General features: G+C 40.4%; 1 protein-coding gene across 4 annotated transcripts in view; it reads right to left on the bottom strand.

Annotated features, from left to right (window-relative positions):
- The window catches only part of MIPOL1 (mirror-image polydactyly 1), a 290,887-nt gene that overhangs the window by 242,805 nt on the left and 21,105 nt on the right, over positions 1-26,977 (bottom strand). For 2 of the 4 annotated variants that reach the window (XM_054025829.1, XM_054025825.1), the window contains exons 2-3: positions 1,556-1,684; positions 126-205 (exon numbers count right to left, since the gene is read on the bottom strand). In XM_054025829.1, coding sequence (XP_053881804.1) covers positions 126-144 — 19 coding nt within the window. In that variant the 5' untranslated portion in view covers positions 145-205; positions 1,556-1,684. Of the gene's footprint in view, positions 1-125; positions 206-1,555; positions 1,685-5,277; positions 5,329-16,513; positions 16,712-26,977 lie in introns of all 4 variants that reach the window. The other 2 variants (XM_054025828.1, XM_054025826.1) reach the window with 2 other exon arrangements.

Here is a 26,977-nt window from a genome sequence, read left to right as displayed (position 1 = left end):
GCAGAGCAAAATGATTGGGAAAAAAAAGTCACTTCAATATATCGGCAAGAACAAATACATTCCAGTCAGTACCTAGCACTGGTACATCACCTGGGGTTACGCATTAACACCTTAAAAGTCCTTACCTTTTGACCAGTCCTCCATTTGTACTTCTGAACTTGTTTGATCTGGCACTCACTCTGGTTTTTGCTCCAAGATTGCAGAGCTAAAATAAAGCCAACTCTAGATAAATAAACTTGAAACAATATACTAGAACACACCTATACCTACCCTTTATTTGACAGAGAATTTACAAGACAAATGATTTTAAAAATATTTATAGTAGAACAATAAACTCTGTGTATTTTAACAGTTAATGCTAAGCTACGTTTCTCAGTAAAAGATTTTTTTCTTCACACATTTAGTTCATATAATGGTTTATTCAGCTTTCTGCTGCGTTTAATGCCTTTGTTGAAGTATTTATTAGTTTGCCTCCTTCTTCAAGTCTTGATCTTGCAAACACATGCTACCAAGTGCGGCATTTACTACAGCAAGTAGTTCCATTGAAGGCAAAGGCATTGTTCACCACTGTGGCAAGTGCTACTCGTGGTAGTAAGTACTTGCGGAATTGAGTCCTTGAGCTGTTTATAATATGCTTGTCTTTGTGAATTTCATGAGAAACACACAAAATAACCATGCACATTTTCAACTTGTACTTTAAGCTTGTATTTAGGAAGGCAATTCAAACCTCTATAATAAAAAAACTCCACTTTATATATATACTGTAATATAAAACTAAACTTTTCAACTAGTCACAACAATATTTAAATACAGTTTATGGTAATCTTACTGTACTGAAAAGACCTTTTATTTCTTTAGATTTTCATTAACTATTTAATATGATGGATTTAATTTCATTTTTACATACAGCATATTATCTTATGATACTTTGTCTAAACATTTCTCCATACACTTTATTTGTGAGCTTTGCTTTTTGTTTAACATCTAAGTTTACCATAAACTTTAATATTTACTCTTTTTAAATTATCTATAGCAACAGCAATTTTTTACCCTTCAAGCACAGGTGTTGGTGAAACACCCAAAAATAAACAGGATATTGTATTCTGCATTTGTCTAAAAATACAGTGTGAAGAGGTAATGTATGGGCTAATGAAAATGCACAGGGAATTACCATCTCTGCAAATAAATCTGATGTAGTGTGAAAAATCTTAAAAGTGAATGTATAAAATCCAGTAAATGATACCGAGATAAAGGTTTCTCTTCCCTCCTTCCCCCCTTACCAGTGAAGAAGCAGGGGGTGGGGGGGAGTTTTCCTTCTATGCTACATCAAAAACTGAAGGGCCTGTCATTTTTAAGTTGAGATTATAAAAAATTAATTCTGAAGACCACTGATAAGCTTTATTGAGACTAACATTTACAGTAAACATTCAGGAATTAGTAGTATCTCTAGCTCATATTTGTCCTAAGTGTAAGTGTACATGATGAAAGCAGCGCAAGTGTTTATTTGATGTACTTGCTTTTTAAGAGTGAAAGAAAAGATAACTTTACTGCATACCTAGAACAGTGAGTGCCTTACAAAAGTCCTCAAATGAAGCTGTAAGCTTCTTCTTTTTTGATTCTGTATAACTGTGTTGATTTGGAGTTGGCAACCTTTTTCTAAGTTCCTCATTTACTTTTGGATTAGCTGAAAATATAGAAGGTTATTAATATCAAAGAAATATGTTTCAGTCAATGAAGCCATTTCCCTACATATTGCACAAAAAGATTCATAATAATTGCAGTCTTTTAATAAGATATTCATATAGCAAGACATGAAGAAAATACAGTCTTTAATAACCTCCAGAGTATTTTAAAACATGTCTTAGAGCCTTAATGCGCCTAGTAATATACTATTTAAAACCATAATTTTATCCCTGTACAATATACAGTCATTCTTCCTCGCGATTTACCCAGCTAATGAATGCCAGCAATTAGTAAAATGTAATCCCATTGCACAATCATTTTAATGCTTTTAGCACTCAGAAAAGTAAACATCAAATTAATACTGCTCAAGCCATATCAGATCCTAGCTGGAAGCAAGCAATTATAGTTCAGCTCCTCAGGTGTAATTAAATGATTGGAATGATTTAGTTCCATAAATGCAAGTTAATTCATAAGCAAGCAACAAATATACTGGGAGTAATTACAAGAAACATTGACAGTCTAAGCAGGGCATGTTCTTTTATGTACCTGTTGTAGGAAAAGGCTGCCCTCTCCTGGAGATAATAGTGAATAATAAATCTACTGAATAATCAATGCCATAACTTGGAGAATGGCATAACTTTTAGAGGTTGTAGCTTCTCTCATATGTTACACAAACACCCATAATTAATTAATAGAAACTGTTTTGTTTTACACAGAGAGAAAGTCAACTATGGTGATCAAACTATGCTGAGTGACTTACTGGTAAAAGTCAACTAATACAATTTTTTCAGGCAGTTGGGTTTTTTAATTTGTTTTTTTCCCCTCTGTTATCAACAAAATATTACTTTTCAAAATATCTCACTATTCAGTTTTGCTAAGTAAGTGTCCAGGCTTATTCTTAAAAAAATCCACAATAAAACGTAGCTTATACGCAATATTTGCAAGCAAGACAACATATGTTTCCATGAGGTATTTAAGTAACACTGAGTAACAAAACTAATTAGAATGCTACCATTCTGACAGCATTGAATAACTCATACAAATCAACAAAAAGTAGGGCATGGTCATAAAAGTTTCTTTGTGAATGAATCACTAAAGAATTAGACTGCAGTATTCTACTTAAATTCCCTTTTAAAATGAAATAAAAGTTTTGTAACTGATTGATTACCACAGGAATTACTGAGTGCTTTTATTAAGGAAACAGTCTTCTGGTTAACCTAATGAAGGTGATAACCAAAATAAATGAAAATAGAAGAATATATAGGCAACAGGGTGTTAAACTTAGAAGTGAAGGGTAAGAGAAGGGTTGGAAGACACAAAACTAGATGGATGGATGTCACACAAAAGGATTTGATTAACTGCAGAGTTTCCAAGGAACTGCTGCAAGACAGACTGGAATGAAGAAGAAGGACTCAAAGAGCATCGATCCCATATAGATGAGTCTAAGGCGAGAAGAAGGTGACCGTATACCACTGGAGAAAAGGTTAAATAAAATTCTAAAAATGGTAAGAGGAAATTAAGGCCACAAAACAACATATTTCAATGACACAATTCAAGTTTGATTTAAAATGCTCTTTCCTTATTCACAATCCTTCAGTTGAAGATGGTACCAATTATACATATCCTGTTTTGATATAATCTTAACATCCTATTACAGCTTCCGTCCTGTACACATCAGCAACTAACCAGGACATTAAGCAAGGAAAACTATGAATTGACATAGCATGCCACATCCAATAACTGTGCAAAAATAAGGCTTTGCAAATTTAAGTGAAAAGTTACTTATGTGCCTGAATATAAATTTACTAATAACTTCCCAGTTTTTAAATTAGGTCCAGCCCTAACTTGTCTTTACATATTGCTTTCTAGTAAAGTGTACAAAGAATATGTAAGCAGTATTTGCAAATGTCCTGTACATGATCATTTCCACAAACACTGAACTTACAAACAGTACATTCATAAACATTGTTATTGCTTTTTAAGACATTGAATAGTTCCTTGCTAATAAGATTTCCTGCGAGCAAAATAAGTTTACGTTATTGATCTTTAGACACTTAAAAACAAGCAGAGGCCATGGACAAATATCTGCAGACAACACATTCATTGTCGAGATGAAATAAATCAAATTATTTTAAGAAGTCACATTTCCAAGTTTAAAATGTACAGCACATTTGCTTTGCCCTTTCATGTCACAGTCTTATTTTTCTATTCAAATCTTGTACACTGTAAGTTAATTGCTTTTGGAAACTACTTATTATTCATGTAAAAATTAATGTGCCAATGTGTTTAAATCCTTTTAAATGACCATTCATGCATCTTTCTTCTTTAAGTACCGATGAAATCTGTCAAAGATATCAATGCAAGATCATCTTAAAGAAAGTTCTAATAAAGATTCTTTTCTGCTAACATAAGATTTTCATTTTTGCCAACTTTACTTAAATTCCATTAATTTTTTAAGCTGCTTTTAATAAATTCACCAAGTAAAAATTTTTAGGCCCCATAGTCTGTCATTTGTGTTCCAGCTGACTTTATGAATATTAATAACAGTGTTATCCTGATTAAATAGGCTTCATATGAAATCCCTGTGAATCCTATAGCTCAGACATCTCATTTTTCCAACTCTTTATGAATTTGGATTCAGATATTAAACTGGAAAAAAATCTTAAAAAACAGATTTAATGGTACATTTGCGTATTCTTAAGCAAAAATTAGATGTTCGAATGATTCAAATAATTAAAACGGATAGCCTGAAATCTTAATATGTGGACCTTTCTGTAAACATGCAACATATTTTAACTCTAATGAAAACTTCAACACTTTCCAGAACAAAGGATTAAGAATTTATTATAAAATAATAATGTCTGTCCTTACACTCACCTTAAACAACAGACAATATAGTCTTAACTCATGTATATAAGTTTTAGAGTTGCAAAAAGGATTTCTAAAGTTTCCCTAAAGGAAAATAACTATTGATGGATCTTTGGTTATGTAAGTTTAAATACCGAATACATGCACACAGTGTATTATTACAGCTTAAGTACAATGATTTTAATCTTTTTAATACATATAAAACCATATTCATATCAGACACCCAAATTTAACTAAACAACATTAACATTTACCTGGTGTACTTCTGTTCTCATGCAAAAATGGACTAAATTTTCTAACAGGGTCACGCCAAAGTACACACATGCTCTCAACTAACAAATCCTTAGCGACATGCACGGGCAACTTTGACTTATGCACATACATGCACTAGAGCAGTGGTCTCCAAAGTGGGGGTGCGCGGCAGGAGGAGCGGCTTTGCTTTGTTTTGATTTTTTTGCTTCGGCAGTTCGGGCGGGAGTCCGAGCGGCTTTTTTTTTTTGGCTTTGGCAAAAATGGTAGATCCAGCGCGGCAGGGGGTGTGTGCTCAATTTTTTTTTACTGATAGGGGTGCGCGATCAAAAAAAATTGGAGACCACTGCACTAGAGGTTCTGTACAGCTTTGTCAGACATCAGATTGAAAATTTGGGACAAACTGTCCTGTGTTATAGCCAGTACAAAAAGTTACTTTATTTTCATTATGCAATATGAAATAGAAGCATCGCTTACCTCATTCAGTTAGGGCCCAATCCTGCAAAGGGACCCCTGCAATCTTTAGTCCTAGGTATAAATGTTTGTTTAGATGGATTCCATTGCAAGAACAGGGCCTTAATTATTGGATTTATTAATCACCAAGATCATTTAATTCACTCATTATCAGAAGAAGTTATATGTTAGAAGGAATATTTTAAAACGTTTAAACTTTCAGAGTAAATAACTTCTGAGGATGATTTATTTTTAGACTTCAGTCACTTTCTACAATGTGTGAACAAATTAATTTTCCAGCTAATGAGGATTTTCTACATCCTGCATACACTGTATGTGTATCGCTGTCCTTCACTGTAGTATGGATTTTTATTGGTTCGGTGCCCACAACATGCTAGGTGCTTTGCAGACTTGTTAAATGATTGAGCTGGTTCCTTATCTGTTTTCCCTCCTGTCTGAATTAGCAGAGTACTCTTTTAGTTCACTTAGTAGAGATATATGTTTTTGGCAGTATCAGTATAAGGTTAGGGCTGGTCTCTTCATGTACCATTACATACTTATATAATTACATATTGGGCACTGAGCTCTTAGAATGCACTTTGGTGAACCACCAATACCCTGCAAAGCACTGTTTTGAGTGAAGGTTGGTGTGTGAAGGGAAATGGGAGAGGTGTGTGATCTACTGATTTCTGCACAGTTGTTCTACTCTCCTTTACTAGAAGGAATACAGTCAAATTCATTTAGGATGTGTGTGGGCTGACCAAGCAATCTGACAAAACCCATTTACCTAAACCAAACTGACTACTTCTGAAAGATGCATGCCAGGGGTTCTTAAACCTTAGATGTAAACAAAGTCTTAAGAGAGTGTGTCTCATGGACACCTCCTCTGCCATTTAGAACTGAATAGCACCCCAGGGCAACCACAGCAATCATTTACATGGAAAATATTCAGAAAGCTTTTAATTTATCTATAACTACCTTGACTGTGATTTAGCTACGTTAATAAAGGAGGAGCTGGAGGCAGCACCTTGTGACCAGCCAGCTCTCCACACACTCACAGCAAGTGCTCCATCAACCACACTTTGGATACCACAGATTTGTGCTATTACTTAAGATTAAAAAAAAACAACATATATCACAAATAATTTTCTTTGAACATTTTCTGTACCAGATTCTGCTTCTCTCTTTGAAGAGTATTAAGTCCATTCTTCTTATTACTGTTCATATGGCAGTAACATCCAAACACCCCATCAGGATCAGGGCCCCACTGTGCCAGGCACCGTACAAACCCACAATAAAACATAGTCCTTATCTTGAAGAGCTTACCACCTAACTTGAAACAAGCTATAGGTGACCCAAGTCACCATGTGATCTTATGTGCACATATGTATGGTCCTGAATTGTGTTTTTGTTTGTTTATTTTGTGTTGTTTTTTATATATATATTGGCTGTCCTGCAAGTGCTGCTCAGTCTGTTGTTATTTGTCTGATTTTTTTTTAGCTGTCAAACCAGATGTGGGTCTTGAACAGGGGTGCTAGAACAATTTGTATAATGGGGGTGCTGAGAGCCATTGAACCAAACTGCAAACCCTGTCTATGATAGAAATCACTTCAAGCCAGGAGGTGTGGCAGCACCTATGGTCTTGAGGAGTGGTTTGAAGGAGAGAGTGGATGGATTAACTGATGGATTAACTCAGGAAGTGTATTACATGTGCAAGAGGTGGCACGGAAGCATGGAGAGAGTTGTAGGAAAAGTGCAAATGGGCATTCACTAGCAACTTTCATCTCTATCATCTCTACCACAGGGAAACCCAATGTCCCCTTCCCAAATGACAAAGGCAGACAGTCTATAACTGTGCTCTCTTGAATAACTATCTCAATCAGCTATTTTGGGAAAGGACAAGATTCTTTACGGAGTGCTCCTTTCCTCCTCTCTCCTTGATAGTGGGCTCCAACTCCTTTCACAAGTCACAAAACATTCCTCGTGTAATGAAAAGTCTGAAATTACATACAGAGAGTGGCCTCATGTCATATTACCTTCCCTGATAGAGTAAGGCTGAATAGGATTTCACTCAAAGCTCACCAAAACTTATCCTACTGTGGTTACCAGTTGTCTCCAGGCAGCAACATAAGTGCTCCATCCCTCCACCCCAAGTCTAAATGAGCTGCCTTCCCATGCCAGCCCATGAAGCAAGAAAGAGGACCTTGGACTCAATCTAGTGATTCTCAAGTCATCTTAAAAGGCTTTGACTGAAATCAAGTCTTTATCCTTTTTCTAAAATGAACTAGTAGAATTGCTCCATTATCTGAACAAGTAGAGTGTGTTTGGAGCCAAAAGGCTGTGAACTTAGCTAGCTGACAAATATTCCCTCTATATACCTGACCAGAGATTGTTTATTACACTAGGTCAGGGGTGGAGAATCTACAGCACACGGGCTGGATCCAGCCTCCTGCTTCATTTCATCTGGCCCATGGCAAGTCTCTGCGCCATGGGCTGGAATCCCCAAGCCTTGGCGCCCCCCCGCAGGGCTGGAGCCGTGAGCACCGGCTCGCCCCACTGCGGAAGAAGCTGGAGTTGCCAGATCATTAAAAGTCCGGGTGGTTCTGCACAGCTCCTGGAAGCAACCGGCATGTCCCTGCGGCCCCTAGGTGGAGGGGCGATCAGGGATTCTCTGCGCACTGCCCTCACCCCCAGCTCCGCAGCTCCCAATGACTGTGGCCAATGGGAGCTGCGGCCGTGGGCAGCGCGCATTGTGCAGAACCCCCTGACAACTCTGCCTAGGGGACGGACATGGTGGTCACTTCTGAGAGCAGCCAAGAGCCAGGGCGGGCAGGGAGCCTCCCTTAGCCCCGCTGCACCGCCGACCTGGAGCTGCCTGAGGTAAGTGCCGCCCGGCCGGAGCCCGCACCCCAAACCCCCTGACCCAGGTCAAAACCCCCTCCTGCCCCCTAACTCCCTCCCGGAACCTGCACCCCGAACATCCTCCTGCACCCCAACCCCCTACACCAGCCCTGAGCCTGTCCCACACTCCAAATCCCTTGGCCCCAGCCCAGAGTCCCCTCCCCACATCCCAACCCCCTGCCCCAGCCCAGAGCCCCCTCCCACACCCTGAACCCCTCATTTCTGGCCCCACCTGGAGTCTAGGGGAAGCCCCGAGCCTCCCCACCCCCACGGGGCTGTCTAGCCCGCGACTGATTTTTGATGTAGGTCAGTGGCCCCTGATAGAAAAAGGATTCCCTACCCCTGCACTAGGTAAAATTCTGCTGTTTCTACACAAACATTCTCTTGGGATTACATCTTTGATAGAAATGCTGTATGTGCTAGGAAAAATACCATATACAGCTCAATAGATCTGGTTAAAACATGCAATAGTATAAAAGCAATAGATGTCAACATTCTTCAGAGGTGTGAAATTCTAAGCAGTTTGTACTTAAAAGAAAAAAATGGATATAGGTCAACATTTTTTTAGAACTACAAATTGGCCATGAAAATATGGATCATATGGCAACACTAGATGGAAGAATATATTTGAATTAAAAGGGCAAAATACAAAGTTTACTTAATTTGTGCGTTCCATATTTAGCCTCTGTGGCTTTATTGTCTTTCAAGCAAACAACTCCTGTTTAAGTGACAGGAAACTGAGCTGGCACTCATATAGTTTCCAGTGCATTTTTCACTTGGTGAAGAAGGGATAAAAGGAATGCAGATTTTGAGTTGGAAGGGGCTGGAATTCTGTCCCTAAACTCAGCAGATTTCTGGGGATTCAACCAATGCTAGTACCATCCACATTGAGGCATAGGGTGAGTTTCACAAGGGGAACTTAGATGCCTAAGTCCAACAGTTAGCCACAACTGGCATTGAGAAAATTCCTACTCAGCTGCTGCCTAACCCAAGGTGCCTAAATTTCCACCATTAGAGGGTCCTGAGGTCTTAAATGTTGGCATCTGGGCATGCACATAGCCACTAAGTCCTGACACTGCCCAATAGCTCAGCACTTAACTCATGCTTAAGCCCCAGTAGGATTCACAAATCAGGAATTCTCCACTTATCTTGCCTTTGGGGCCCAGTTCAGTAGGTATGCTTACAGCATGCCCAAACCCACGGAAGAAGAAGAGGTGTTAGTGGTGCCCTTATGACTTTTAGCCTACTGGTTAGAGCACTCACCCAGGATGTCCAAGAGCTGGATTCAAATTCCCCATCTGCTTAATGTGGAACAGGGATCTGAAATTAGTCTTCCACCTCCCAGTGCTCTAACCACTGGGCAATAGAGTCACTCTCTCTCTTTGGCCCAAGGAATATTTAAATATTTCTACACAATGGAACAGCTTCAACACAAGAGACAGAGAAACCCACCCCACCATATCCCACAGCACAGGGATTAGGGCACTCTTCTGAGAAGAAGACCAAGTTCAAATCCCTCCTCCGCATCAGGCAGAGGTGGGATTTGAACCCAGGTCTCCTACATCCTGGGTGAGTGCTTCATCCACTGGTTTTAAGGTAATAAGGAGGGGACAACCTCCACCTTCTCATTTTTTCTTGGAAAAGAACTGACCTGGATTAGGCACCGAACTCCAGGAGGGATTCACAGCGGTGAACCTTTACGTGGAGATGGACACTTCCTTCTGGCCCAAACTTGGGCACCTAAGTCCCTTTCAGAGGCAAGGGCTAGGCTGCACCCCTCCCCTCAGCATTTTCTCCTGGCTAGCTTAGGTGGCTCCTGAGTCAGCACGCTGGTTTTTGTGAATCCCGTTCTTAGGCATCTAACTCTCCCCTAGGAATTGTTTCGAGAGCCTAGATGCCTAACTCAGGTTTGTGAATTCCACTAGGCAGCAGGACACTTAAAATGTAGACACTGTGTGTATGTCTACAGTACAATTAGACACCCGCAGCTCACCTACTGCCAGCTGACTGGGGCTTGCAAGGCTTGGGCTGCAGGGCTGTTTAACTGCAGTGTAGACATCTGGGCTCAGGTTAGAGCCTGGGCTCTAGGACCCTGCAAGGTGGGAGGGTCCCAGAGCTTGGGCTGTAGCCCCAGCCGGAATGTGTACACTGCAATTAAACAGCCCCACAGCCTGAGTCAGCTGGCACGGGCCAGCCATGGGTGTCTAATTGCAGTGTAAACAGACAGAGCAATGCTGAGCAATGCAGCCCTCAAGCCCTTTCCCACCTGTAGTGCCTTCAAGCCCCACTCTTGCTCCTTGGCAGCATAGTTTCTGAACAGCCTTGGAGTAGAGACTCCTCCTGATAGCTGCTACTGCTGCCCCCTGAATCACCCCCAGGGGACTGGGTGTAAGTTAATGCTGACAGAGTTAGCACTATCTGACCAGCAAAAGTTCTGTAGGCTGGGGGTGGGGGCTGCCACAGAGCTTGAATGACCATCCTCCCCCCAGCTCTGCCTTCTCCCAAATTGCAGAGACTGATCAATTCCTCTTAGAGATCTTTCCGTGGGCCTGTGAAAAGGTGGCAGTATCTGATGCTAAGGTGGATAGCACTCCCTCCTTACATGCTCCCTTACCTAGAACTCCTCCTTTTTCACATCATCCACCCATAAAAGCAAAGGTTCAGTGTGCTTTCACCAGCCACAGTTTTACTACTTGCCATGTTGGAAAGATCTTGTAGATATGTCTAGATATAGCACAGTAAAAAAAGAGTTTACACAGACTTAAAAAAAAAAAAAACCTGCCTCATCAGGCCACTATACATTTGGAATAGTTCCAAGCCAATATTTGTCCTGTACACTGGATGTAAGTGACAGTTACCATTGACATATTAGAGGGTGCAGGGAGGGAGCCATACAGCAGAGGGAAGATTGTATGCTCTATTGATAAGGAAGTAAAGTTTGAAATTTAGGACTATTTTCATAGAGTTAATTAGATACCAGGATCTTCTAAAATATCCTGAAACGTTTTGCCCCAGGCCAAGCTAAACTAAATCACTTAATCTAGGAGGGTACAGCATATAAAAACAAAAGTTAGTTTATAGAATAGTTTCCCCAGGGAACAAACAGCCTGTTTTGTTTTGTTTTTTTGTATTCACGTGGAAGCCAAGTTTTGATGAAGTGACACACTCCTCCACAAAAGGCTTATATTTCCATAGAACCAACAAAACTTACCAGAAAATCAAAAGTCTATAAGCACCCAGAGCAAGTTCAGATCAATCTATGAAGACAGCTGGTATGAAAACTCCCTACTGTTTAAAAGAAAAAGATTACTAGAAATAATTATAATAATTACTTTACATACGTATCAAACATATAATAAAAAACACCAGACTCAAGTTTTCATTTACACACAGTAGAACTGTTTTACTATTTTATTGATATATTAAAATCAGTGCCCCTCATGTCCCTGGTAGGTTTTTTTAGGTGGGGGGAAAAGCATTTTTTAAAAAGACCCTATACACAATAAACACGCTCTGTCTCCTTCCTGCCCTCTAACCCCCATAACAAACTCCATTTGCACCTTAATTTATTAATCCTCTTCTGACCATATGTTCTGCCCTCCTTCTCCTGAATTTTCTTTTGTTTCCTATTTCATTTCTTTTTCTCACTTTGTCTTCTCTTTGCTCCTCACTCCTCCTCCCTCCAAACCAGAGTCGGAGACCTCCTGGACTATGACCAGGGAGACTGGCTGGATCCCCTGATGCTCGCTCAGCGCATGGGGCTCTCCAGACCTTGTACTCCCCAGCACGTATTTCAGGAGGTGAGGGCTGCTTTACCGCCCACTGCTTGGGTCTTCCTTGACCGGGTCCTGCGAGAGGGTACGCCCCGCCCACCCTCCACCCCAGGCCCTCCAGACCTTTTCATCGGGCCCCTGCCCGGTAGACCTGCCAGGCCATGCCACCCTTTTATCGCGAGCTGGCTGCACGAGTTACCGGTCCGGTTCCAGACCGCGCCACGAAAACATCTGTACACGCTCATGCTCCACACACCCTTCGTGTCCTCACCTTCGCGTCCCGCCCCGACAAAAAAACAAGCAAGCACTGTCCTGAGGTTTTGAAAGAGGTGTCTATGCTCTTTCCTTTCACTCTCTTTCCCCCTACTTTAAATTCCATCTTCTCTCTCCCTATACTTTCCCCCTCAAGTATATTTTTCCTGCTAGGCCTCATCATCTCCACTCTCCACATTTCCAATCTGGCCAAGTATTAGCCCAAAGAGCTTTCTGGCATCCAAGCTTGGATAAACCCCCAAATCATCCATGCCAGAGCAATGTGGAAAACCACTGCTGAAGTCATAACCTGCTTTGATCAAGCATGAAATAGTCCATTTTAGCATCTAAATGGCCATCATTAGGCTTCAATGCAAAACACCACTTGAGATTAAGATGGGCAGCTGGAAATTCTCAAAGCTATTGTTTCAGCCATGCAGTAAGACAGGCCTCAGTGCATCAGTTTCCACTGTCCCCACAACCGGACAATTGTCTCTGCAACCTTGAAGGTTTAAAAGACCATTTTTAAACATTAAATGTTTTGGTTTCCCTTCATATAATAATAGGTGTACCATAACAATTCCAGTTGGTAACAATTAACAAGCACAACGATACAATATAAAGCCATATTCCTGACATACAACAATAACACATATTTGTTTTCTGTTTTCTGTTGTAAGACAGTAGAGGAAAAGAATCATAGGAAATGATGGGAGGATGGAACATGGCATGGCAGACACTCTTCCACCTGTGCGTGATATTTCTTTTATCATGAAACAAGGGCATCAATCTGTAACTGTTTCCAGCACTGTTTTAGCAGGCCCATCAACAGAGTTCCCAATAAATATCGGCTTCTCACAGAGATCTGTCAGCTTAGTTTCTGAGTAATGAGACCAGACCCCAAGAATACTGGTTTGCAGGGCAGCCCAATTTGATCTCTGATACAGATAGAACTGAAATACTGACCAAACTTTCTGAAACTATTTGATTAAAGTAAAACTCCAGAGATATTTCCCATTTACTGTATCGTAGGAAAGGACTGAAATGAAAGCAGGTAAAAAATGTTGATATGATTAAAGTGAAACTCCAAAACAAACTTTAGAAATGGTTTAGGAGACATCTGATAATATAGATATATTATCTTCTCTTCACAAAATCCAATACAATACAATAGATCACAAGAGAATCTAAAATTTCCTAATTCTCTAAATTACAATTTCCCCTACCAACAAAGCAAATCAATACTATTTTATTCCCCCCTCCCATCCCCCAATGTACTGAAAGAATGAAACTAAAGCAATAGGATGGCATCATAGCATAGTATCATGTCCCACACAAGCATGCAAAGGAGTGTCTCAGTGCTGGTATCAAAACAAACGTCTACATACATGTGGGCCATAATTTTAAACACAACCTATATTTCACAATCAAAACAACACAGACATTTTCAGTAGTTTTGAGAGACACAAGAAAGTTTGGAGGAGATGTGGGGAGGGGGGAGATGACAAATTTAGAAATGAAGTCGAGGAGCTGCAAATCTACTGGCTAAACTGACAGTATCCAAATTTTCTTCAGCCATAATCTACTCTTTACAAATAATCTTCCATTTTTCTGATAGCCAAATTATTAAAAACATAAAACAAACACGCAGTTCTTGAACCATCTCTAATTTCTGCACTATATTTAGGGTATCAGGTGTCCAGTTTTCAACTGGTACGCCCAGTTGAAAAGGGACCCTGGCAGCTTTGGTCAGCACCGCTGACTGAGCCGTCAAAAGTCTGGTCAGCAGCACAGCGGGGTTAAGGCAGGCTCCCTGCCTGCTTTGACTCTGCGTGGCTCCTGTAAGCAGCAGCATGTTCCCCCTCCGGCTTCTATGCATGGGGGCAGCCAGGGGGCTCTGCACGCTATCCCCACCCCAGGCACCAGCTCTGCAGCTCCCATTGGCCAGAAACCACGACCAATGGGAGCTGTGGGGGTGAAGCCTGCAGACAGGGCAGCACACAGAGCCACCTGGTCATGCCTCTCCCACTGGCCACGATTCGCCACTCCAGGCCAATGAGGACCGTGGGATGCGACAGCCAGCACATCCCTCGGCTCGCACCACTTCCCGCAGCCGCCACTGGTCTGGAGCGGCGAACCAGGGCCAGTGGGAGCTGCGATTGGCCGAACCTGCAGACGCTGCAGGTAAACAAACTGTCCTGGCCCGCCAGCAGGTTTCCCTGACGGGCCGCATGCCAAAGGTTGCCAATCCCTGGTGTAACCTAAAACTTATCTGTACTCCACCCTCAGGTAAATGACCTCAGAAGAATACTTTAAGGGGTTTTTTATTCATTATGTGTGAATCATGATTTTCTATTCACATTTCTGGCCCAGGAAATATGCTTGTCATGTGTGTGTCATATGCACCATATAAAGGCTTGCAATTGATCTTTATTCAAGTTACAATAAAGGAATGTTTTAACAAAGCAGGTCTGTTCAGCTTCTTCATGACCTAGGTTGTATAACTTTATAAATGATGGAAGGATCATGTAACTAGAATGTTCCATTTATTCACATTATGTATTGCAAATAAGATTTAAATGATATAATTTAATTGAGGATAAAAAGAAAATACAGAAATCATGAGATGAATAAATAGTTCTGTGATAGGTGGTGTTGGTAATGTCACCGATAGTTACAGTTGGCCACTGGTTCACATTATAAGACTCTATTTAGTTGCTTATAACTCTGACAAACTAACAATTTAGGCTGAAATTTTCCATTCTGGTTAAAGAAGAACAGGAGTACTTGTGGCACCTTAGAGACTAACAAATTTATTAGAGCATAAGCTTTCGTGGACTACAGCCCACGGCTGTTACTCTGAAACCTGTCCATTCTGGTTGTCTGCCTCCAGTAGATGTTTTTTTAAAAAACCTTCAGCTGAAAAGGTGTATCGTTTTCCAAGTACAAGATTAGGGAAAAATCCATTGTTTTGCACATTTAAAAAAATGATTACACCTATTTCATTGAGAAGTTCTAGCACATTCATGTTTTTCAGCAGGGGATGAAATTTGGCACAGAGATCACTCTAGTTTTCAGGACGCACCTCTTGCTGTCCCTGTGAAAGTCTTCCTAAATTTAGTCAAGTTGTAAGCCTTTGAAAAATATCTCAGTTCACACATGCTCAGTAGAGCTTGTTTGAGTTTCGCAGCTAAATTATCTGAAGATTCCTTCTGCACTGAGCATGCTCCATTTTAGGACTGCAGAGGATGAGCATGGCTTTCCCTGCAATTGCTCCTCTCATCTGCCAGGTACCGGAAATGAGGTAGATTGTCTTTTCTTTGCTCTCTGCTCCCCTTCCTGGTGCCCTGGCAGTGGGGACAAAGAAGAAGACACACTGGAATGCAGAGTGGTGAGAAATGGGCAGAGAATAGGGGATTGTAGAAGCTGAGGGTGTGGGAGCAGCAGAGAAGGGACACGAGTTGGTGGATTGGAGCAAAGGAGGTTTGGTGGGGCACTCTAGCTGTAGGGGAGGCAAGAACCAAGGGATGGGGCTTGGATATGAGCAGAAGGCTAAGGGGTTACGGAGCCAAGGGACAGAATGGTCTATAAATGCTAGAGAACACTCCCCTGTAAAGCCTGAATCCAGGAGTCCTTCATCTCTCCATTTGTCTGTTATCAGCAAATACTGGTGAAATCCACTGCTAAAGTGTATGTCTCATCCTGTTCTAGTTCACATTATAGAGAATAACAGCCTACTACTGCTACTGGTTAATCTAACTGCATAGTTGAGGTCTATGCTGTAGAAATGAAGATCAGAACCCTGTTGATCAACTGGAGATCAATATGATTTAACACGATGGAATTTATTTTTTCAATTTTTTTAGGAAATCACATTGTTGTTTTTCTCAATGTTAAACAAATGTGAAGTTTGTCAAGTCAAGCACTCCAAAGCTACAAAATGCCAGAATTAAGGACCCCTGCCTTATTCAGTGAATGAGTAGTCATTCATGAGACAATTCTGGTTCATTCCCAGAGCACTGAGGCAGGGTTCCTGTGGAAAAAAATATATATGTTCATTTAATTAAAGACTCTATCATAATGCATATGCTGACAAGGATGTCAGATTAATGTTGCAGAGGGAACTTTAATTCTGGCACTTCCTTGCTTGACTTTGTATCTTAATGTTTTTTTAGTGCATTTTTATGTAGTAGTAAAGTATATAGACAAAGTATTGGGCTGACAGGGTAGAAAGTAGAACTTCATTATGTTCCAATATGTTGGCTTTGTAGTCAACTGCATTCACCTACTGCATGGACTTTTTGCTTCTTTGTGTTTTAAAATACAATAATTACCTTGTGAGTCTGAAGTCTTGGTGGCAACGATGGTGATTTCCAGATTCAGGTTTTCTTTATCATTCTCTTTTCAGCAAGAAATTCAGCCTTGTAAAAAGACATCTGATATACTTCCAGGTTTAACCCTACTAAAGGCAGGGTGTGTGAAATTGCAGAATGTTGTGGAGTCTTTTTAAAAAAATTTCTTCTGTACACAGTCTGAAAGAGAGATACCCCTTCAATATGTGTATCTCATATACTGTTTATTTGATATTCCTTTAAGTTAATATATATGTAAATAATATTGGCATGAAAATTTACCAGCCCAGCCAAATATTTATTCACCTACCCTATACTGGTAGAAAGCCCCTAACATTTACTTTGACTATCAAAAAAGTATTGCTTGCAAGTGGGTGAGTAGGATTGTGCTAGGCTGGTGTCTGTATGAATATAATATTATTATAAAAAGTGCAATGAAGGTCTTGAAAAACTTTTCAAAAACCTACTATCCAGGAAAGAGAGGGGTATATTTACACTGCAATTAGACATCCATGGCTGGCCTGTGCCAGCTGACTTGGGCTCAAGCTAAGAGGCTGTTTAATTGTGGTGTAGATGTTTGCTGCAGCCCAAACTCTGGGACCCTCCCACCTTGCAGTGTCTAGAACCTGGCCTCCTGCTCAAGCCCAAATGCCTGCACCACAGTTTAACAGCCCTTAGCCCGAGTCAGGTGGCATGGGCCAGCTGCCGTTTTTTAACTGACGTGTAGACACACCCAAAGAGGTCAGTGGCCTCACAGAGAGGTCCAGCAGAAACTCCCTGGTGATAAGCCCAGCCCCCTGCCTGCCTTTCCCAGCTGGATGTTGGGATTTCTATCAAGGTGTTGTCTCTGGGCCCTGACCAGTGGGGAAGGAGGAGGTGTGATAGTTCTCAGGATAGCCAGGACTGAGAATCACCTTGCTACTCTCTGCCTCCAGCATGAGTACTTTGCTTTGTACTTAACTGGGTGTCAGCTCCCTGACACCACCAGCCTATTAGCCACTGAAGCACAATTCATGGGAGGTTCTTCTTTTGTATTGGCTTCCAGCTAGTAGATGTAAACCTTAAGTTTCACCTCAACTTTTGCTGTAGCTGCTGTGGGACAACTCATGGCAATATGCATTTGCAGGGTTGGGTCCTTTTCATTTTCATCATCCATTTAAATTCTGAACACTGTTTTCATCATATTTAATTCCTGAAGAGATCCAGCACTTATCTGCCTTTTTCATTAGGCTCTAGCTTGCTTTAAAATATCTTATTCTCCTGGGATGGTCCCAGACTGCCCCTCCCCCGTGTTCTTATCTAAGTAATTTTCCCCTTTTCCCTGTTAGCACTCTTTAGTGGTATGTATAGTCTGTGAGAAACATCTGTGTTACATTTACAAAAAAACACTAGTCTGCTTATCATAGCTAAATAAGCAACAGCACATGATAGGGCATGTGTTATACCCTTTACCTTAGGTGTGATATAAGGCACAAGGCTAATGTAGAGTGTTTTCAACACCTGTGAAGTATTGTTAATGGAATATAACACATGGACCCTGAAATGCATTATGCTTTTCATAGCTTTGTTTTTTCTTGCCAATTTTAAAATGTTGGGCTATTTTTGTAATGGGTGGGGGAAGCATTTACTTGCTGGATGTGTTTACAGTACTTATCAAGCATCTTAAATTGAAGAGAGGAGCCCAGTAATTGCTACTGAAGCTTTACAGATATGCAGACAAACATATGCTTTCATTTACACCAGTGCACTCCTATTGGCTTCAATGAGTCAGAAGTAGCGTGTAAGTGGGGGAAGAATTTGACACTTAAGTCTCTGGATTTTTTTTCTCATCAAGTATTTAGTTCAAATATGAAGTCCAAGTTAATTCTCCTCACAAAGCCAGTCCAGTCCCGTAGTAGTGTCTTTTTTTATTTGCCTGCTCCTCATTCCCTCTATAGATTTTGAATGATTGTTTTAACTCTGGTGTGGCTGGCCTCTATAAGTGTAGTATGCCACAGAAATGGAGAGGATCAACCATTCTGGATTTGTCCACTGCACATCCAACAGTTTATGATAAAAAAGGAAGTGCATTCTTGTTTGGAAAACCGTCTCTCAGGCACATGAGAAATATTGTTGTGCTGATTGTAAGGGATGCAAAAGGGCTTCCAGCTTTTCTGTTACATGCACTCAATCCATTCTAGACATAGAACAGGACTGTATGTGTTTACAGTTAGTGGCAATATAGTTAGGGTTGCCAACTTTCTACTCACACAAAATCAAACACCCCTGCCCCTCCTCTGAAGCCCCACCCCTTCTCCAAGGCCCCACCCCAGCTCACTTTATCTGTCCCTCACTCGCCCCACCCTCACTCGCTCATTTTCACTGTGCTGGGGCAGGAGGTTGAGGTGTGGGAGGGGAAGCAGGCTCTGGCTGGGGGTGTGGGCTCTGGGGTGGGACCAGAAATGAGGAGTGCAGGGTGTGGGAGGGGGCTCCAGGCTGGGGGGTGGAGCCGAGGGGTTTGGAGTATGAGAGGGGTCTCTGGGCTGAGGCAGGGAGTTGGAGTGTGGGAGGGGGTATGGGCTCTGGGCTGGGGGTGCGGATTCTGGGGTGGTGCCAGGAATGAGGGGTTCAGAGTGAGGGAGGGGGCTCTGGCCTAGGGCAGGGGGCTGGGGTGCAGGGGTGTGTGAGGGCTCCAGCTGGGGTTGCAGACTCAACCTACATTTTCAAATATATTGATTTCAATTACAACACAGAATACAAAGTGTCCAGTTCTCACTTTATATTATTATTTTTTATTACAAATTGTATGTCTCCAGATCTATTTTACCCGCATACTGTCATATATTTCATGTTACATAGTCTTGGATGATGACTCAGCACATGTTAATTTTAAGAACACTTTATTTAATTAAATTAAAATTAAATTAAATAAATTAAAATATCTGCAGATATTTCACTGCAGATTTGTCAAAATGCAAAGAAGGTACAAATGTGAGATTTCTAAAGATAGCTACAGCACTCGATCTGAGGTTTAAGAATCTGAAGTGCCTTCCAAAATCTGAGAGAGACAAGGTGTGGAGCATGCTTTCAGAAAGTCTTAAAAGAGCAACACTCCGATGCGGAAACTACAGAACCTGAACCACCAAAAAAGAAAATCAACCTTCTGCTGGTGGCATCTGACACAGATAATGAAAATGAACATGTGTCGGTCCGCACTGCTTTGGATTGTTATCGAGCAGAACCCGTCATCAGAAATGGACGCATGGCCCCTGGAATGGTGGTTGAAGAATGAAGGGACATATGAATCTTTAGCACACCTGGCATGTAAATATCTTGCAACACCGGCTACAACAGTGCCATGAGAACGCCTGTTCTCACTTTCAGGTGACATTGTAAACAAGAATGAGGCAGCATAATCTCCTGCAAATGTAAACAAACTTGTTTGTCTGAGCGATTGTCTGAACAAGAAGTAGGACTGAGTGGACTTGTAGGCGCTAAAGTTTTACACTGTTTGATTTTTGAATGCAGTTTTTTTGTACATAAGTCTATATTTGTAAGTTTGACTTTCATGATAAAGAGATTGCACTACAGTACTTGTATTAGGTGAATTGAAAAATACTTTTTCTTTTGTTTTCTTTTACAGGGCAAATACTTGTAATCAAAAATAAATATGAAGCGAGCACTGTACACTTTGTATTCTGTGCTATAACTGAAATCAATATATTTGAAAATGTAGAAAACATCAAAAAATAGTTAAATAAATGGTATTCTCTTATTAACAGTGTGATTAATCATGATTAATTTTTTTAATTCTGCAATTAATCACAATTAATTTTTTTAATCGCTTGATAGCCTTAATATACAGTAAACTAGACTCAGAAATCAAGCAGGTAGGTGGCCTTTCCCAACTTACTTAATGCAAACTCATCCTTTCCCTGAGGTTGAATTTTATTAATATGGAGATAGCTGTGATATGGGGTATAGCAGAGGAAGAGAAAGTATATGATAAGCTGTCCATGATTGCTGGAACATCCCACCCCATTACTATGTGTGGATCCTACTGCCAAATGTTAAGTGGGTTCCACTGACTTACTGAGGCACTACCCCAGCTCACCATGTGACAGGTGAAAGGGTCTCTGCTATCTGGTATGGAGGGGGAGAAGACAGGACTTCAGTATCATAAATATCCTTCCAGTGTCATAAGAGTCCAGGCTGGGCCTGCACAGTGGAAAGTAAAGTGGGCTGCAGTGGTTATGGGACACACCCACTTAGGGCAGTGCAGGCTTTGTTCCATCTCCTCTCCTCTTCCTGGCTATGCAATGTGAGAGGGGCTGTGGAAGGGCAGTACTAGCAGAATTATGATTGAATATCCTTAATTCATTCCTAGAGGTACCAGACAGGGATTGAAGAAACAAGTTACATTTGCAGCAACTGCTGCAGTCACAGAAGTAGCAAATGCTTTATATTTTTACAGGCTGGGTTGGTTGCAAAGCAATTTTTGCTGTCTACCCCACAAATGTAAGCTATTTCAGTCCATGACTGTCACACTATTGTGCACAGTGCCAACCCAAGGACTGTGTGGAGGGTGAGAGAGGCGACTCTGGAATCTACCTCAAACTTAACTGCCCTCTTTGACCAAAATGGTACATGCAGAGCGGATCTTTAGTCACCACAGCTTCCTGCTGCAAAAGTAGAGCAGAGCTGCAAATTCTTTTCAATCTTAGCCATCAGTTTGCACTGGTTTCTGTTTCAAGGCTCTCTCTATCAGATTCTCTTTTACCAGTCTTACAGGTAAGATCTATTAATAAAGGTTCTTTGTGAGTTCCTGTGAATCCCCTCATATCATTGCTTCTACCAAAAAGATGGCACAAACTTTTGTAATTCTCAACAGTTGTTCTATATTTATCAAGAAAGAACTACATCACTTCATTTTTGTTAAAAGTAATTTACCAAAATGCCACAGCAAAATATGTAAATATGTAGGCGGCTGGATTACAAGTAGCATGTGAACCAACATGTCTCTCTCCAATTTTTGACAAAATAAAGACAAAGGATCATTTCCCAGGAACTTGTGCTTACGTGCCACATGTGTTACCTGAAATCACACTCCTCGTAAAATAATGTTCATTGAACTATGCTGATAGACAACTTCACAGAGCCGTCTGCCTCCAGGTAATGTTAATTTGGCAACTTGTAAAGAAGGCTGAGAATGTGGCAATGGTATATATAAAAGGGATTTATTAAAGGGGTACGGTAACAGTATACAGGAACACTTTAAAAATATTAATGAGTATATAACTATTATTGAAGGGAATATATAAATTACAGGTGATCTGATTTAGTTTTCAGGAAGCCTACCTGATGCTATTGTCTTCTGGTATCAACTGCTTATAGTTTTATTTTTTTGGCAGAATTTGGTTCACTTGAACTATTTCCAAAGAGGAGTAGTTGTATTGCAACTTCAAATCTGGTGTACAGTGAGAGAGGTGATATTCTCCCAAAACTCAAACTTGTAATTAGCAATGCTACCCTCTCTGTAAGAAAGGTTGTGATATATTTACAGCAGCAGTCTCTCTTAAAATCAGAGGCTGCACCTGCCCATACTAGATTTGGTCCAGTCAACAGCAGTTTCTGATCCTGACTGACCCTGTACAAGTAGCTTATCTGATTTTCTCTAGGTGGTCCTGGCCAAGTGTCCCCCCACAGCCTTAGTGCTGCAGCAAAATTTACATTAATCTCTTTTTAATAAAGATACTTTATTTTTTGGCTACAAATAATATGTGGGATGACACTAGGGGCATTAATACATCTCCACTCCCTTATAACACTGAAAATACCTGACTCTGTAACATTATAATGAATGTGGAGTGTATATAATAACAAGGGCAATGTATTTCAATCTCATTTTATTCACTTTATATTTCCAACAAAAGAAATGTATTTTGCAAATGAAAGTGCTTCTATCTACTGACCTTGGCATTCATTGGGACCATACTGTGATTTATATTGAGAATTCCAAGACTTTATCTAATCTTATAAATAAATGTAAAATACATAAAACAATTATCCTAGAGTAAAATTGAATTTTATCTCTCTGTAATCAGCTTTTGTCTATGCTACACATTTCTATATTTGAATACAATTCAAAATTAATAACAGCTATAATTTATTTTCTGACTTTTCATTATCTTGACATTTTAACAATCTTTTTTTATATACATAGGCTTTACTTTATCTAGGGCTTCAACCCCACAGTTGATTTTTAGCCATGTACAATGTACTCTTCCAGAATACCTGTTCAAGGAATAAGCCTGTTAAAAGAATACATTTCCAATCTAGCAAACCAAAATATACAGTATCAAGAAATAAAAGGACTTCATTGTAAAGGAAAAATCAGAGTAAAGAAGACTTTGTAGTGCTGCATGTCAATGATCTGAATACTGTGTGTACTTCAACATCTACCTACAGCAAACTGAATTAAAGAGAGAATCTGGCTTTGATTGATTTCCTCGCTTTTAGAAGTTTCCCCAATTAGGAACATGAGATTAGCCAGTGCTCCGTATAATAACAATACTTAGCTCTTATCAGTAGATCTCAAAGAGCTTTACAAGGGTAGGTGAGTATCATGCATCCACATTTTACAGATCAGGAAAGTCAGGCAATAACTTTCCCAATATCACCCAGCAAGCAAGTGGCAGAGCCAGAGACAGGAACAGAACCTAGATCTGCTGAATCCCAGTCCAGTGCTCTATCCACTAGAGCATACTGCCTCCTCTGTCTAGTATACTGCCTCTGACAACAGCCAGTATCAGATGCTTCTGAAGAAGGTACAGATACATGAAATACCAAAATAGATCACTATGGAATAAGCTGCCAACAAAAGTTTCTTCCCTCTCAATTAGAGGCTGACTTATGTCCTGAAGCATGAGGGTTTATATTCCTTCCCCATTTTCTCTACATATTTCTAAATAAAATATTTTCATCAGAAGCTAGTAAAAAGAACCTTTAATGATGTAAAAAATGTCTTTTTTCCATTTTTTGGGGGGTAAAAAATTGCCAATCTTGTTAATCCACCCCCCCACCCCCCTAGTTTTTGCAAAAATGTCATGGCCCTTTTCAAACTTGTATTACATGACTGTGTATACATGTTATGATTACATAATTATATATAGGACTCTACAAGTACACAGCACTCATCACAGGAGGCATGGTACTTGTCCAAGAAGCTTACAGTTTAGCTCAGGTATTAACAGTGGTTAACACTTGAGGTACATGGATGGCATTGGCACGATCAGTGTGGAAAATCCACCATTGGAAGGCTTCACCAAAGAAGTATTGTTCAAAGAACGATATGAAAGAGGAAAGGGGGGGGGGGTCAGTTGGCGATTGAGTCAAGATGCCAAATACATTCTACTCCCACTAACTTCAGCTGAAGCTGGGGGTGTTCAGAATCCTGACATGATTTCTCAGCACTCTGAAGGATCCAGTCCTTAGTGAGTATGTCGTAAAGGGAAGTTTGAGGCATAAAAGTTAGCATAAAAGAAAGTGCATAGCCCATAGCAGGAGGAGACAACAAAAAGGAGAAGTTAGGAGAAAAAATTGAAAGAGGGAAGGTAGGCTAAAGCAGAGCTGAGTAGAGCCTTAAAAGTGAAGGCAAGGAGCTTGATCTTTAACCCCATTCAGGCACACCCTTCTATCACACAAAAATACAGTGCTGATGTCATAGAAAGTCCTCAAACAGCAAGGACAAAAACACAAAAAAATCTTGAGTAAATAAAAATGAAGAACAGATCTGGCTCAGCTGCAAGGTTGTGTTTCATGAAACTGGACAAGTATTGCTCAGGCAGCATTCTGTAGGGCAGGGGTTCTCAAACTTCATTGCATTGCGACCCCCTTCTGACAACAAAAATTACTACACGATCCCAGGAGGGCCAAAGCCTGAGTCTGCCTGATTCCCACTACCCCAGGTGGGGAAGCCAAAGCCTGAGTCCCACTGCCCAGGGCAGGGAAAGTGTCAAAGCCAAAGCCTCAGGGCTTCAGCCCCAGCCAAGGGGCCTGTGACCGGAGGGCTGAATCCCTCAGGCTTCGGCCCCAGGTGGTGGGGCTTGGGATTCAGCCCCAAACCCCAGCAAGTCTAAGCCAGCCCTGGCAACCCCATTAAAATGGGGTTGTGACCCACTTTGGGGTCCCAACTCACCGTTTGAGAACTGCTGCTGTAGGGCATTAAAATGGATAAGGGAAGGGAGTAAGGAAGGAAACTGGCTGTGTAAATGCCACCTGTGCACCAATGGTGGATTGGTAACTGCATTAGTATCAAAGGAGGCTGCTCACCTTGCCTCCCTGGTTGCAGGAGGATTGTCATAACCATAGTGGTCTAGACTGTTGAATAAAAACAGCACTCCCAAGAATGAGTGACCTTGAGTTTGAAGTAGCCCTGGGTCAGAGTGAGGCATGGTTAGGAAGAAGCCCATTGAATTCCTTAGTGGTAAACCCAGAAAGGAGAGACAGAAAAAGTATGAAAGAACACTGTAGTTAACTAAAGAAAAGGTTAAAAAAAATAAACAATATTTTTGCAGCTTAGCATTTATTTGTGAACTGCTGGTGCAACTCTATGTTCGATGGTAAAACTATGAAGCTCTTGGTTGCTTGACAAGACAAGCTACAAGCTTGAATGAAATGTTCAGCTTAAAGAATTAGAATAAAGCTGATGACTGATGTGTTACTGAATGTGACGGGCTGTCATCCGTTTTAAACAGGATCTTTGCTAGGATGTACTGAAAGCAGTTTTTCCATTACCCTGAACATACTAAAGCTTTTTCCAATGACATCTGACTTCAGACTATTAAGAGAAAAGACCCGCTCAAACTGTTGCTGTTTAAATAAAACAATGAAACAGGAATTGAGCTAATTTGAATAATTAATCATTCAAACCAGAACTGTATATTTGTGATTAATTCACACCCAATCCACAAAAACATATGAACCAAAACTGTACACTCATTTTCTAATTACCTCTAAAAATTACAAGATACAAGCTATTTTAATCATTTATTTGCCCACCCAAACCCTACTGATATAGGTGATTCCATATTTTGAAATATCCGATTATTGCTTGAGACAGCATTATAAACAATGAAATACACTGTTAACTGATGCGGGAATGCATCTGGTACCACTCGTTCTTAGTATTACTATTAGACTATGCATAAAAGATAGGGATACAGAGGTTCTGCAATTTTCTTTTCAAATTAAGAAAGATTCATTAACGAAAGTCATGGAGTGGAATTGTGTAATAACATAAACGAGATAAGAAATCAACCTGCATTTCTCTGGCCTGGCTAAACTAAATTTGGACTTAAGTTTAACCTTTGTCCGGGGTGATTAGAGCATATATATTGATGCTCATTTTTAGGATCTGCATATAAATCTAAAATAAATAATTAATTAGAGTTGCCTCTGGGCAGTGCCTTATACCAGTACGTTACAAAAACTGTAGCCTAGCCACAGGTAGTTTTGGCACAGAAAATACCTGGCCTACAAATGCTGGCAATTCCTTAAGTAAGAACTCCCTTTCCCCATTAGATTGTACGTACATACATTGTGTGAGGAATTAGGTGGTGATGATATTTTAGGTGATCTTTTCACACAAGATCAATGTTAAAGACAAATGAAAAATGAGTTTTGTGGCCTGATCCAGGGTCTCTACATCACAGAACTTCCACATGTAGAAAATTGGCACAACTGATTATCACTGCAGTAACACCAACAATATAGGTCAGAACTCAAACACATTAGCAGAGCTAAGAGGGAAAGCTTGCCCAGCATCTCTGCAATTTGCTTACGCCAAACCATTGCAGTTAGTGAATCCAAATTTCAAGAACATTAAATTCACTTGCAACTTTCAGGACAATAAAGTCAAATAATATATTACAGCCTTGAAGATGTCATAATAAGGTTCAGATTGTTCTTTCCTCTAGTTATTGGGCAGCCCTCTGCATACAGTTAGTAGATTAACATCTGACTTAAATTTCATACCATATTATTGTGGAAAAAGAGCAGTATGTGCGAGTAGAAAAACAGTCCGAGTAGAAAAACAGTCATTTTGAATCCTGTTTGGTTCTAAATCAGGTAAGTGAATCTGTTAGAATGAATGCTACATTAGGGATTTTTAAACCTCAATCTTGCCCTAAGATATATGGCACTCAATATTTAGCAATATACATCTATACCTATATGTCTGAGGGGAAGAGCTGCATACTTACATTGCAAAAGTATTTGCACCTGCATGAAAATAATTAAATGTATGTCACAATAAAAACAATCAAAAGAGGCAAAATAATTAGAACTAACAGTTTAATAATTAATTGCCATACATTTCTTTAATACCTTTTGTCTCAAAGAATCCCAAATGCTCAAATATAAAAAAAAAATACATAAAATTCTACCACTAAGATGTAATTACCTCTG

The sequence above is a fragment of the Malaclemys terrapin genome, chromosome 4 (genome assembly GCF_027887155.1).
Source record: "Malaclemys terrapin pileata isolate rMalTer1 chromosome 4, rMalTer1.hap1, whole genome shotgun sequence".
NCBI classification, from domain to species: domain Eukaryota; kingdom Metazoa; phylum Chordata; order Testudines; family Emydidae; genus Malaclemys; species Malaclemys terrapin.
The sequence above is the reverse complement of the archived record's forward strand: the minus strand, read 5'-3'. Positions and strand labels throughout refer to the sequence as shown.